The sequence below is a fragment of the Mauremys mutica genome, chromosome 2, assembly GCF_020497125.1.
Source record: "Mauremys mutica isolate MM-2020 ecotype Southern chromosome 2, ASM2049712v1, whole genome shotgun sequence".
Taxonomy (NCBI): Eukaryota; Metazoa; Chordata; order Testudines; family Geoemydidae; genus Mauremys; species Mauremys mutica.
This window is the reverse complement of record NC_059073.1, coordinates 90459691-90473382: the sequence shown is the minus strand read 5'-3', so window position 1 is coordinate 90473382 and position 13692 is coordinate 90459691. Positions and strand designations below refer to the sequence as shown.

The following is a 13692-nucleotide window of genomic DNA, read 5'->3' as shown; positions in this document are numbered from 1 at the left end:
TCCCCTTTGCTTGTACAGCATGAAGAAATTGGTGTGGCTGGATGCCTCTATGTCATTGCTTATCTTGGGGTGATTTTGACCCCTGTGGCCATTAAAGGTTTATGCAAATAAGAGTGGTCCTAGAGAAACTGGTCAAGCACTAAGCAGAATCATAAGGAAGGATGGTCCAATGGATCATTACATTTATGGATTGTGGTCCAGTGGAAAGAGGAAGGATGGTCTAGTGGTTAGACCATTAGCCTGGGACTTCAATTCCCTGCTCCACCACAGACTGTGGTGTATCCTGTGTGACCTGGGGTGAGTCACTTAGTCTCTCTGGCCCAGATCCTCAAAGGTATTTAGGCAATTAACTCCCACTGAAATCAATAGGAATTACATGCCTAAATACCTTTGAGGATCTGAGCCTCAGTTTTCCATCTGAAAAATGGGGACAATAGTACTTCCCTATTCAGGGCCGGCTCCAGACCCCAGCGTGCCAAGCAGGTGCATGGGGAGGCATTGTCCTGGCAGGGTGGCATTGGCTCCGGCGGACCTTCCGCAGTCATGCCTGCGGAAGGTCCACCGGAGCCCCGGGACTAGCGGACCTGCCGCAGGCATGACTGCGGAGGGTCCCCTCTTCCCGCGGCTCCGCTTGAGCTCCCGCAGGCATGACTGCGGCGGGTGCGCTGGTCCCGCGGCTCGGACGGAGCTCCCGCAGGCATGCCTGCGGATGCTCCACCGGAGCCGCGGGACCACGGGACGGTCCGCAGGCACTTCTGCCCCGGCTGCGGGACCAGGTAAGGGTGGCGCGAGCGGCGCGGCGCGCCGCCCTGCTTGGGGCGGCGGAATTTCTAGAGCCGCCCCTGTCCCTATCTCACAAGGGTGTTATAAAGCTAAATACATTAAAGCTTGTAAGACATGCAGATATTTTACAGTGATGACGGTCATATAAGTACGTAAGACCAGATGCTCAAGGCAGTGAAAAGGTGAGCTTTCACCTTTACATCCTTTAACTTTTGCTCTGTGCATGTGCCCCAACACATCTGCCCCAACACATTTATCCATATATTTGTGTTTCCTTAAACCACTAGTGTTTACTTCTCAAATTGATCTGTCTAAATTGGATTAGTGAGAATTAAGATATTAATCTCAATTGAGGAATATTTTCTAGAGCATCCATCCTACTGCAAACAAGGGAATGTAACAAAACACTGAAAACTGAATTGATCTTTGCTTGAAGTTACACCGGACAATGTTGTGCACACGTATGCTGCTGCTCTGTTCAATGAGGCACATGTTGTTGATTTGTGGACATCTTTATTAAATGATTACAAAAGAGTCCTTCTAGTTTCCTGGAGAGTAACAGTCAATTCTTTCCCCTGAGGACTCCTTCCCTGCTAAGCATGATGGAATAAGGCCAACTTGTTATTTCAGGTTATAAGTTTAGAAAGCAGAAATGTGTTTAGACTGCTAGACATAGAATGTTATTCCCTGATTTGCCAGATTAACAATGGTTTTAAACTACGAGATTTTCTAATTTTTTTGTTCGGCATTCTGTTAAAAAACATATCTGCCATCATGTTCTGTTAAAAACAACTACCACTACCACTATGTATAGAAGTTACCAGGAAAAAATATATTTACAAATAAAATAAACACTAAATGGGGAATTACAATATTTTTAGTTGTAAAGCACAGATTAGATAGGGCCTGGAGTCAGGGACTGGATCTAATGCATCTGTTGTTTTTCCCCATCTCTATATTTTGGTTTCCATCTTCAGAGATAAAAGAAATCTTAGTCACTGATGGTCATTAAAAAAATCTATGACACTTCTCATAAGAACAAGTGTATTAACCCCAATGTCCAGAACTAATTCCAACCTGTGTAATTATGTCTTATTAAATTTCCCTGCAGTTTCAATTAGATAAAATATTCTACACTTTAACCTAAATATTAATGTAGAATTTTGTGTGCTGTTAAACAGTTACTGTGTTTCACCTCAGCAGTGGCTGCACTTCAGTAGTGGATTAAATGAACCCCATATATAGTTTGCATATATTATGTAGTAAGTATTAAAAGTGCTTTGGAATCCTTTTGCACATGAAATGCAATATAAATGCAATATTATGGAGGTGCTTGGTAGCAGCTTTATGGTTAGAGTTCTATTCAAATGTGGGCTATAAATTCCTGTGTTACTCTAAAAGTGGGTGGCTAATTGGTGTGAAATTTCACACATGGTTAGTTTTATGCCTATTAAATTTTACATGTAGTTTGTGTCTGGTTTCTCATTATACATTTATAATACAATGTCTTTGGAATTGGGATCTGGCTGATATTTGTCCTTGGCAGTCCTACTTTTCACTGTTGATGGATATCTTTTATGAACCAATGTCTGTCTAAACAAAAAATGGTAAATATGTGGATCCTGAGTAGATCTGTTGTAATGAATTAAAAAAAACAGATTATGGACTTAGGGTCATTTTTAACCATTATTCATGTTATAATTAAAAATGCATGTGCTGTGCACCCAAGCTTGATTGATGAGTGCCAAGTGCATGGACATTTGATTGATGGGGGCTGGGTATACATAAACTCTTCTCTAACAGGAACCACCCTTTCCTGTCAGATTTTACCCTACAATAGTTTCTTGGGCAGCTACTGGTTATGAAGGGCTCACATGCAGCTGCTGGTAGGTAAAATCTTCTACCTTCATACAGGTTTGCCTAGCCTCACCCATGTACCCACTCTTACTTACACTTTGAAACACCTTAGGATATTAATACCTCAAACACATTTCTGTGAAATAGTTAAGATTGCTACACACATAACATACCCAAGACAAATCCATAACAGCAAGGATATGAAAAGTTAAAACACCTAACTGCACATACTCCCTACTCTTCCCTCCATACCCTACTATTACCACAACTACCACACAATACAGACCATGTAGTGCAACCTTAACTCTGCGCTCACAAGGATGCCAGCCTTTCACCATCACTTTTAATTGCCATTCTGCAAACGCTAAACTGCTGTGTCCCAGTACAACTAACTCCTACATCAAGCAACCATGGCTACTATTGTTGGGGAAAAATAATCCAATAAAGGAGTGTGTGCATATGTGTGGAAGAGGGGCAGAATTAAGGTTGCAATGCATAGTCTGTTGTATGGTTGTGGTAAAGATAAGGTGTGCATGAAGGAGTAGAGGCTAAGGAGTAGAGGGTTACTGGCTTAACTATTCATTTCCTTGCTCTGTGTGTGTGTCTCAGGTATGTTACATTATTGCAACCCTGCCTGCTTCCAAACTAATTTTTGTGTACTGTATATTAATATTGTCAGAACTTGCCGTTTTTAGTTCTTGATAATAACTGTGACACTATAATTAATTATTATGCTTCTAATATGATGCTTCTGCTTTGGTTTTATTTTGCATAATTATTTCTGCTGCCACCTGTTGGTAAATATTTTATGATACTAAAATAATGATAGAAAAACATGAGGACTAGCAGTGAATTTTTATATCAGCTGCTTCTGTTGAGTTTCATCCTTGCTTTCATCATTTACTTATTTCCAAACTCCTCCATCAAGCAAAAGGGTGTGGAAAGTGACTCCTGAAAGAATCTAATGTAAAGTGATGTGACAAGCCAATTGGATGCCTAACAAAAAATAAGTAACAGTTCAATGAGTGAAAAGGAGATTACAAGAAACTGATACAGGTACATGAGCAGAACTCTCCAGCTTTCCAAACCTTCACCATAAAGCTTTTGGGAAGGAAGTGATGTTTCAAGGTGTGAGATTCTATACAGGTCTCCAACAAGAATCAGAAGGGGACTTTGGCCAATACGATTCTGACGTAAGGGCCTAATCCAACTCCCACTGAAGTTAATGAAAAGGCTCTCGTTGACTTCAATGGGAGGAGCAAGCTTTACATGCAGTCTCTGAGAACTGACAATGATGATTTGTTGTCTATGTTTGCCAATCATCCACATTTTTTTTGGATAAACATACCAGTTTCTAGAAGAAAAATCCTCATGTTAAGCTAACTCCAACTCAGGAAAATAACTTGATTCACATTAAACAACTTAGTAGTTACACAGTTTAAACACAGAAAATTAGAGGTCTCTCAGATTAGCCTACTATTTTGGAATAGCTTTGTCTCTCTGGAGCATTTTTATGCGGTCTTGGCTTTATTTTTTACCCCCTAGTCAGTGGCTTGGAAAATTTTGATTCTGGCACTAAAACTGTCTGCATCTTATTCCTTAAGCGGAGTGTCATTTCTTGTATGCAAAACTTCATTTTAAATGGAAAATCTGGCCAATACCAGCCTAATGAGGAAACAGATTTTTTATACATGCTATTAAAGAACTTGTAGTTTTTTTGGTTGAGGCTCTCACATCTGCTTCAACCTCTCTTTGCCTCAAACCACTTCATCACCTGTTATCAAAGAACTGTTCATGGCAACTCAACAACGATTTTCCTAAACGACTGTGAGACCTCATTTAGATTTTTAATAAACAGTCACATTCTAACGAGGTCTTCATAAAACTGACTAAATATGTTTAGAAATCATTAGCTTAAATTACCAGTGCAAAAGTCTCCTTTGGGAGCCTTGCAGATTTTGTGATAAGACTTCTGGCAGATGGATTGATATAACAACACAAGTGAGTTTTGAGTCTCCACACAAACAATGCAAATGTGAGTGACTGGGTAACAGGCTACTAGATAAAGAGCTAAATGTCCCTCAAGTAGGTTCATTAAAGAGGGAAAACAATCAAAACAGATTTCTGTGCCATTTAAATACCAGGTGCACAGCAGTCTGCAGGTGCCAGAAAAACTGACAAGGGTCCCTTGCTGGAACACACAAGAGCTTAAAGGGATGCACAGTTCTGACAAGTGTGTCTCAGATAATGACAGGTATTGGCAGATGTACCCAGACCCTGCTGGAGGGCAATGCAGGGAATGAGTCATCTGCAGCAGGTGCTTGCATTAGGGAAAGCCTCATGGTGGCTCCTCCACCAGCAATTAAAACAGCCCTGATGCATAATGCTCCGGGGCAAAAAGCAAGTGCCTAGTACTGATTAATGACCATCCAGCCAGTCTTGGTAAACAAATACACATACACCCTCTTAATGATTAATTCATGAAGGACGCACATTTATGTGAGGAACATATTAAATAGGTGTTCTTCTTTCCTTAAAAATAAGGTACTTTCCCTTGCTTTTCAACTTAAATAGAACAAGTGGTCTGTAAACAAATCTGTAAATCTAATACTCGCAACCGCAACAAAAAAGTAAAACTTCAGAGTCAGGAAAGGTTACTGGGTTTGCCCTGCAGGAAGCTGCCCTTTTGTCAAAACGGAAAATGATGACAACAATTCAAGGACAGAGTCCCATTAAAATCATTAATAATCAAGGTAGCACAGCCCTTTGTGCTTGGTATTGAGAGACAGATGGCATGTTTGTAATGTAACTCCTTGGGGATGACAGCCCCATTTTAGGAATGTGCTCACTTATAGGGCAAAGCCCGGGGCGATTAACTGCATTTCTTTGCGTGTCATAATCTCACTGTTCTTAAAATACAGTTTTCATTCCTTTTTAAAAACTAGTATCACTGCTCCCTTATCGAGTGGATCTATATCTCGGCAAGCCGCAACTTTGTATCCCAGCTGGACTGTTGTACCGTGGGCCCTCTGGGATTCACATGACGTAGGATGCATGGTGGCACTGCAGCCTGCCTGCCTGCCTTTGGGATTTCTGCTTTTACCTGTGCAGAAGCACAATGGGGCCCCTGACAGTAGAAGTTGTTGAGGGGATGTGTTGAGTTAGTAAGGACTGTTGTTGAGGGCTGAAGGATTATGACCAAGATCTTCACTCTCTCCTCTGGGTGAAACCTGACAGTCCTCTTGAGTTTATGCTGCAGAAAGTTGATTCTAAGATAACAATATACTGTTTCATCTGATAAACTGTTTTTGCCTCTAACGGCTTGTCTACATGGGGTCATCCAGGAAAGTTAATACAAATTAACTAAAGGAGTGAATTTGAAGTGGGTTAGTTAACTGCATTAATCCCCTCTGTGAATGCCCTTGTTCAGAAATGAAGGGGCCTTAATTCAGTTTAGTTTAATTGACTTCCAAAGTGAATTAAACTAAACCAAGTTAAGGCCATCTAACTTCTGAATTAACAGTGTACATACAGGGTTTAATGCAGTTTAATCTACTTCAAATTCACAACTTTAGTTAATTCGGATTAATTTTCTGGGTGTCCTCATGTAGACAAGCCCTAAGGTGAGGGAAATATCACTTCTTGATGGATTTCTAGATAAAGCTCCAACAAATTAAGTATACTTAAGAGTGTACTATTATTACAAATATATTTCTTTCATTTTGGTTTGAATGTAAGTGTGGCTGTCACATTGTTTAAGCCTATATTTGATTCACAGGACTGGATTTTTAAAGTGGCCTCAACCTAGTCTTTCTTTTTGCCTCTGCAATTAATGGTACCTGTGTTTTTGTAGCTGGTGTTAATTGCAGTCACAAATCCTATCATTTTGATGTCTAAGTACAGTACTGGTACTTGATTTGTGGGCAGTCTGAGACACCGAGATGTCTAAATGGTAGGATTTAAACTAACAATTAACCATAGACTCAAAATACAGGTACAATAAACTGAGAATGTAAAACTGAACTTGCAAACAAAAAGCTAGATCTGACGATCTGATGCATAATACCTAAAAATTGATCTCCCTATAATACAAACATTTTTCAGCAGAAAATGTCAACCACCCCATTACCAAGAAATTAAAAACATGCATCAAAACCATTTTGGCTCACAGCAGAATGTATGTACTGTTTCCCCATACTTCAGCAGTTAATGAAAATGCTGGACTTAGAGTAGCCAATGTTTCTGCTGATTTCAGCCAGGATTTTCAATGAGATATAGGAGAGTTAGGTGCCCTACTCTTATTGAATTTCCCTTAGAAAATCCTAGCTAAGATTTGATGCTAGCGCAGAGACCCAGTAGTAAAATAAAATGGTCCATTACTGGTGTGTTTTAAAAAGAGAGTGGCTCTTTTGAATACCTGCTGAAAATCATATTAGCAACAAAGACATGACCAGGAGATAGGGTTGCCAACATTGTAATATTTAAAAGTTGGAAACTCCAGCAGGAGTATCCCCCCATCCCACCTCTTCCCCTGAGGCCCCTCCTTTTCCCCCTAGACCCCACTCCTACCTCCCCCGCCCATTTGTTCCTCTTCCCCCTACAGCTGGGTCAGAAGGGACTCGCCTGCGGAGCTGCAGCTGGGTGCTACAGCCACCCAACATAGGTAGGAGGCAGCCACGTCTGCATAGGGGCTGGCACAGGTGATGACCTGGTGCTTCCCCACCTCCCCCGCCTGCAGTAACTGGACTTTGGGAGTCTGGTCAGTAGACTTGACCGAACACTGTCCGGTCCCCTATTCGATCGAACTTTCTGGACACTCTACCAGGACACTCTACCAGGAGACCTTCTTCAGAAGCAATCTGTATGGAAAAAGGTGAAGTATCAAGTGGCTAACTCCACTTTTTTCTTTATAAATCAATTCCTGAATAAAACCTCCTGGTCAGCACACTGATTCTATTTTCTGATTTCAGTGCACTTGTGAGTTAGGCTAATTGTTCCATTTACAGTGCACAGGGTAAAACAGCATCTTCTTCTTATTCCCGCATCCAAGCAAATTTAAGTCATATCTATGCTGAGCCACTCCTAGAAGCTCAAGTAAGCACAGGATTATGACCTGGACATGCAATTTGATTAAGTTCCTGGTTAAGAGGGCGAGTCATTTTTTACGGGGGCGGGGAAGGGACAGGGGAATAAAAACACGATGGATTTTATCTAATGTATCACAGCACAGCTCTGTGCAACATGTGCAGTCTCAGAGTTTAATCTCTTGTCTGAACAATCAGTTCCAGAATTAATCTGAAAGAAGACTATGTAAGTTGCCTCAGAAGGGTTTCCTTGATGCTTATTGTAAGTATTAATAATTAGATGCACATAAAGTTATAATACTTTGCCTCTGTTGGCCAAATGTTATCAAATATTATCAAAGCCAAGCCTTCAAGCCATTTAAAAAAAATTAACAATACACCTTTTAGAAGAAGAAGCGGTAAATATTTTATGTGTTATAGTCTGTGTACAGGCATCTTGTGGGTGTTATTTAATATCCAAAAGTAAACATCTCAAAAGTCTTTCATCATTTTTAGTGCAAAAATTACTTACCCTTCCTACTTCCACTAGATTTGTTACCATGACTATGCTGGCTGTGTTCTCATGCCACACCATTCTCCAGAAGTCATATATTGTCTCCTGCATTGGTCCTGAAATAGTATATCAAAGGAAAGGTTATTTTCTGAAAGTCTTGGGATTGGAAGCTTATCTCCAGAGAATTTTGAAAGACTGTTTTTATCTGTACATATCAGTATTGTCATATTTTTCATTTAGGATTGAATTTCTCTCACTATCCAGCCCACCAGCATTTAAGTTATTTCCCCCGCCCCCCCGAAATAGTGCTGTGAAAGAAAGCTAGTTCTCCAACATTTAGATATTTATCACCATAATACCCAGAAGTGGCATTAGACAAACGGATAACATTACTCTTTCTGGTAACAATTTGATGATATTCTGGGGGAAGTATATATGAAATAAAATGAGTCTCAATGGACTATATGGCCTTTTCTAGTTTCAAATATTTTTCTTAGTGTTCACTATCAAATTAGTCCAACACCTAAATTGTACTTTCTGAAGTAAAGCAGAGGTTATAGGTTTTTTTGAGTTGCAGTATATCATTTTTAAAATAGTGGGGGAAATGGTAAAGATCCCTGGCATGACATGACAATAGTCTATTCTGCCACATTTATTCTGAGGAATGACCTTGAAAAATCAGTGTGCTTTAAAATTCAAAACCCTGCATGCTCAGGTCCTGGAGCATTGTGCTAAAAGTGGAGAGTCAATCCATTGTAGTACAGTATTGTAAATAGTAATGACAGAAATGTAAAATTGCTAGAACGCCCACGTCACTAGTTTCATTTACTTCTACAACTTTTCTGTTACACATGGTATTCATGCCAACTTTTGGATCTGAAACCACTTCAAGGCAAAGAGAATAAACAGTTATAAAATAATGCCAATTACTAAAAACCTGGCATTCACAGTGAATCATCTACTGAACCTCTATACTGCAGTAAGCAATTAGTTGCTTATTCAGGAGAGTGCTATTACTCTATTCATTAAGACACAAATAGACAAATTTATCCACCTCCCTCTCCAAAAACGAGAGACCTACATGCTTGAAGCATTAATAAAGCCCTTGATTTATTTATTTAATTTTCAATTAAATTAAAGGGTTGTGTCCAGTTGATAAGTTTTGACAGTGTGAAGCTTCTTTGGAAAGTGTTGTCATTCCTACACTCAGAATTGGAAGCAGGGCCGGTGCTACCATTAAGGCGAACTAGGTGGTTGCCTAGGGCGCCAAGATTTGGAGGCGCCAAAAAGCGGTGCCCCCAATTTTTTTTTACAGCGGTTCCTCCCCGAGCGTGCGGTCGCTGCTCCACTTCTCCTGCCTCCCCGGCTTGCAGCGCCAATCAGCTGTTTGGTGCCGCAAGCCTGGGAGGAGAATTAGAGCGGGGCAGCGTGCTCGGGGAGGACGTGGAGCAGAGGTGAGCTGGGGTGGGGAGGTGCTGCACGGCTCCCAGGGGGAGGGGAGCCTCAGGGCAGGGGGGGAGCTGCTGCGGGGGTGGGGGCGCCTCAGGGTGGCGGGGGGTGTGGAGCTGCCGCAGGGCTGGAAGGGGGGGGGTGCAAAGTGGAAGTTTCGCCTAGGGCATGAAACTTCCTTGCACCAGTCCTGATTGAAACATTATATTTATAAAATAATAATAATTTTACAGCAATTGAAATACCACGTAATCATACCTCAATGGACTAACTACAGCAGGGGTGGGCAAACTACGGCCTGGGGGCCACATCCAGCCCTCCAGATGGTTTAAACTGGCCCTCAAACTAGGGAGCAGGGTCTGGGGCTTGCCCTGCTCCTGCGCTCCAAATGGGGAACGGGATCCAAGGCCGCTCTGCGCGTGCATGCCAAGGCTCTTGGAGCAGCAGCATGTCTCCTCTATGGCTCCTATGCTTAGGGGCAGCTGGGGGCTGCGCGTACTGCCCCCACCCCAAGCGCCACCCCCGCAGCTCCCATTGGCTGGGAACTGCGGCTAATGGGAGCTGCAGGGGCGGTGCCTGCGGACTGGGCAGCGAACAGAGCCACCTGGTCACGCCTCTGCATAGGAGCCGGTGAGGGACATGCTGCCGGTTCCAGGAGCAGCTTCAGGTCAGCGCCACCTGGAGCTTGCATCCCTGACCCTCTCCCGAACCCCAACCCCCTGCCCCAGCCTGGAGCCCCCTCCTGCCCTCTGAACCCCTTGGTTCCAGCCTGAAGCACCCTCCTACACCCCAAATCACTCATCCCCAGACTCACCCCAGAGCCTGCACCTCCAGCTGGAGCCTTTTCCCTCCCCCCCACACCCCCCAACCACCTGTCCCAGCCCAGAGCCCTCTCCCACACCCTGAACTCCTCATTTCTGGCCCTACCCCAGAGCCTGCACCACCTCCTGCACCCAACCCCAATTTCGTGAGCATTCATGGCCCACCATACCATTTTCATACCAAGATGTGGCCCTCGGGCCAAAAAGTTTGCCCACCCCTGAGCTAGAGTGTAATGTTTTACAAAGACGGTGTCAACTTAAAAACCACACTTCTCTGCAAAATGTTTTTAAAATTTAATTTTACATGTGACATTTAAAAGCACTATAATTATTTTCTTTAATACACAGAGATTATTTTAAAAAATGTTTCCTACTTCTCTGCTTTGTGCATTTGGCAGCACTTTGTGTATAGTCAGTTTCACTGTTTTCCCTAGGGGCAGTCAGTTTTCCCTTTACTTGTGTAGGTGTTTCGCATAACATTACAGGAGAAAAGGGCATTTAAAATAATCGGAAAATGTGATTGTAAGAGCACAAAAGTCTTGAGGCAGGTGTAGCACCTGAATTTATTTACTTCTACTTCAGTTTTTGAACTGTGCTAGATTCCAAGCTGATGGTGTGACTTAAAAACTCAAGTCCATTTTTTAATTTAAAATGCAGAACATCTGATACTTTCAAGAAACACGGTGTTCTCAAACATGACAAGTTGAAATTATTCCTCAGCATTTGGAATCCTGAAGCTGAATATCTCACCTCATAAGGATCCTGTATATATTATTCAAGATTGATCAGTGCTCCATTTTCTTATGTTCCATTGATCATGTACATGATGGGTGAAGTTTTGGTTTGTTTTATTTTTGTATTTTTATGTAATGTAAGATTCAGTATAGCTTTTTAGACAAAAAAAAGTCAGAACATAATAGGACCGATCCCAGGCTCCATTAAATTGCTTTGTATTGCTGGAGAGGTGGAAAGTGACCTTGCAGCTTCTCTAATGGGGCAACTAAGAATATCCAAGGGACCAGGGTGGGGGTTGGACTGGTAAGTGATGTGCTTTGCCAATCCCCACCCGGTGGAATGGCCCCCTAGGGAATTGTTTCAATGAGTGTAAATTAGAGCAGCCCTGTGGTTACTGTAATATATGTCATGGGCTAATTCAGTCTCTCCACCCCAAGCTCAGGATCGGAGGAGGCATAAAGGTAACTCAGAGCAGCTTTTGCCCCCCTCATTTCTGTCAGATATGCCAACATGAATTCAATACACTTGAGGACTGAGCCCAATGAAATTAGTGCCTATGACCTTAGTGTAACTGAGGCGAGCCACCGAGCCAGCCAGCTTTTGGTTTCTTTTCCCTATTCATTAGAATTCCTATTTATTTAGCAGACATAATCCCCACTCCAAAGGAAAATGCAATGCAGTTTTAATTATGGAATCCTGCTAGGGTGCCTCCATAACATGAAGCACATTGTGACATGATACAAAACAAATCTAGCCCTAGTTCCAAATATCTTTAATTCATCTACTGTTCACGTCATTTTTTTACCCCTTCTTCCAAGGGATATATCCAACATCTTAGCTGGGAGACTTGTAATTCATTGTTAGAGGCAAGGTCTAGTTGTTTGAGTATAGGATAAGGGTCCAAGAATGTGTGAGCTTTAATCCTGACCTGACACCAACCAGTGGTGGCAGATCCAGGGGTGGGAAAGGACATAGGGGCTAGAGCTCCTGCAATGACAATGTTGTGGGGACTCACCCTCATGTAAATTTGTGTATGCCTGGAGGAAGGTGGAGGCAAGAGCGGGGCCCAGAGGGTCTTGAGTGGTTCCTGCTGGGCCCAGAATTGGGATGGGAACAGTGAGCAGGAAGCCAGAGGGGCTGGAATGGGCCCAGGAGCAGGTAGGAACTCTCCTTCCGAGCCTGGACTCAGCTCCACTCCCCCTAAGTCTCAGTACCTCCTCCAACTCCTCTTTCTGTCCCTCTGCCCTTCCACTCCCCTGCCCCCTGACAGCAGCTGTCTCTATGCCTTCAGTGTGTCACTTAACCTTTCCATCTTTCTGCTAATTTTTAAAATGGATATATACATTGCAGGGCACGTCTAGGCTGCTATGTAAGTCCAGGATTCAAACTCAGGCTCAAGCCTAACTCACACTTCTGTCTACACACAAATTGTGCTGACCCAAGGCCCTTCAGGTAGTTGAAAGCAGCTATCAAATCCCCCATCGTTCTTCTCCTCTGCAGACTAAACAATCCCAGTTCCCCTAGACTCTCCTCATAAGTCACGTGCTCCAGCCCCCTAATCATTTTTGTTGCCCTCCACTGGACTCTTTCTAATTTTTCCACATCCTTCTTGTAGTGTGGGGCCCAAAACTGGACACAGAACTCCAGATGAGGCCTTACCAATGTCAAATAGAGGGGAATGATCACGTCCCTCGATCTGCTGGAAATGCCCCGCTTATACAGCCCAAAATGCCATTAGTCTTCTTGGCAACAAGGGCACATTGTCGACTCATATCCAGCTTCTCGTCCACTGTAACCCCTAGATCCTTTTCTGCAGCACTGCTGCCTAGCCATTCGGTCCCTAGTCTGTAACAGTGCATGGGATTCTTCCGTCCTAAGTGCAGGACTCTGCACTTGTCCTTGTTGAACCTCATCAGGTTTCTTTTGGCCCAATCCTCTAATTTGTCTAGGTACCTCTGTACCCTATCCTTACCCTCCAGCCTATCTACCACTCCTCCCAGTTTAGTGTCATCTGCAAACTTGCTGAGAGTGCAGTCCATGCCATTCTCCAGATCATTAATGAAGATATTGAACAAAACCGGCCAAAGGACCGACCCTTGGGGAACTCCGCTTGATACCAGCTGCCAATTAGACATGGAGCCATTGATCACTACCCACTGAGCCCGACGAGCTAGCCAGCTTTCTATCCACCTTATAGTCCATTCATCCAGTCCATACTTCTTTAACTTGCCAGCAAGAATACTGTGGGAGACAAAATCAAACGCTTTGCTAAAGTCAAGGAATAACACATCCACTGCTTTCCGCTCATCCACAGAGGCAGTTATCCCCTCATAGAAGGCAATTAGGTTAGTCGGGCATGACTTGCCATTGGTGAATCCATGCTGACTGTTCCTGATCACTTTCCTCTCCTCTAAGTGCTTCAGAATTGATTCCTTGAGGACCTGCTCCATGATTTTTCCAGGTACTGAAG

At 42.9% G+C, this 13692-nt stretch overlaps 1 protein-coding gene across 9 annotated transcripts in view; it reads right to left on the bottom strand.

The window, feature by feature from the left end:
• PTPRM (protein tyrosine phosphatase receptor type M) overlaps nt 1-13692 on the bottom strand; it is a 726112-nt gene that overhangs the window by 36608 nt on the left and 675812 nt on the right. For all 9 annotated transcript variants that reach the window (XM_045005637.1, XM_045005638.1, XM_045005641.1 and 6 more), the window contains one exon: nt 8236-8333. In XM_045005637.1, coding sequence (XP_044861572.1) covers nt 8236-8333 — 98 coding nt within the window. The remainder of the gene's footprint in view (nt 1-8235; nt 8334-13692) is intronic.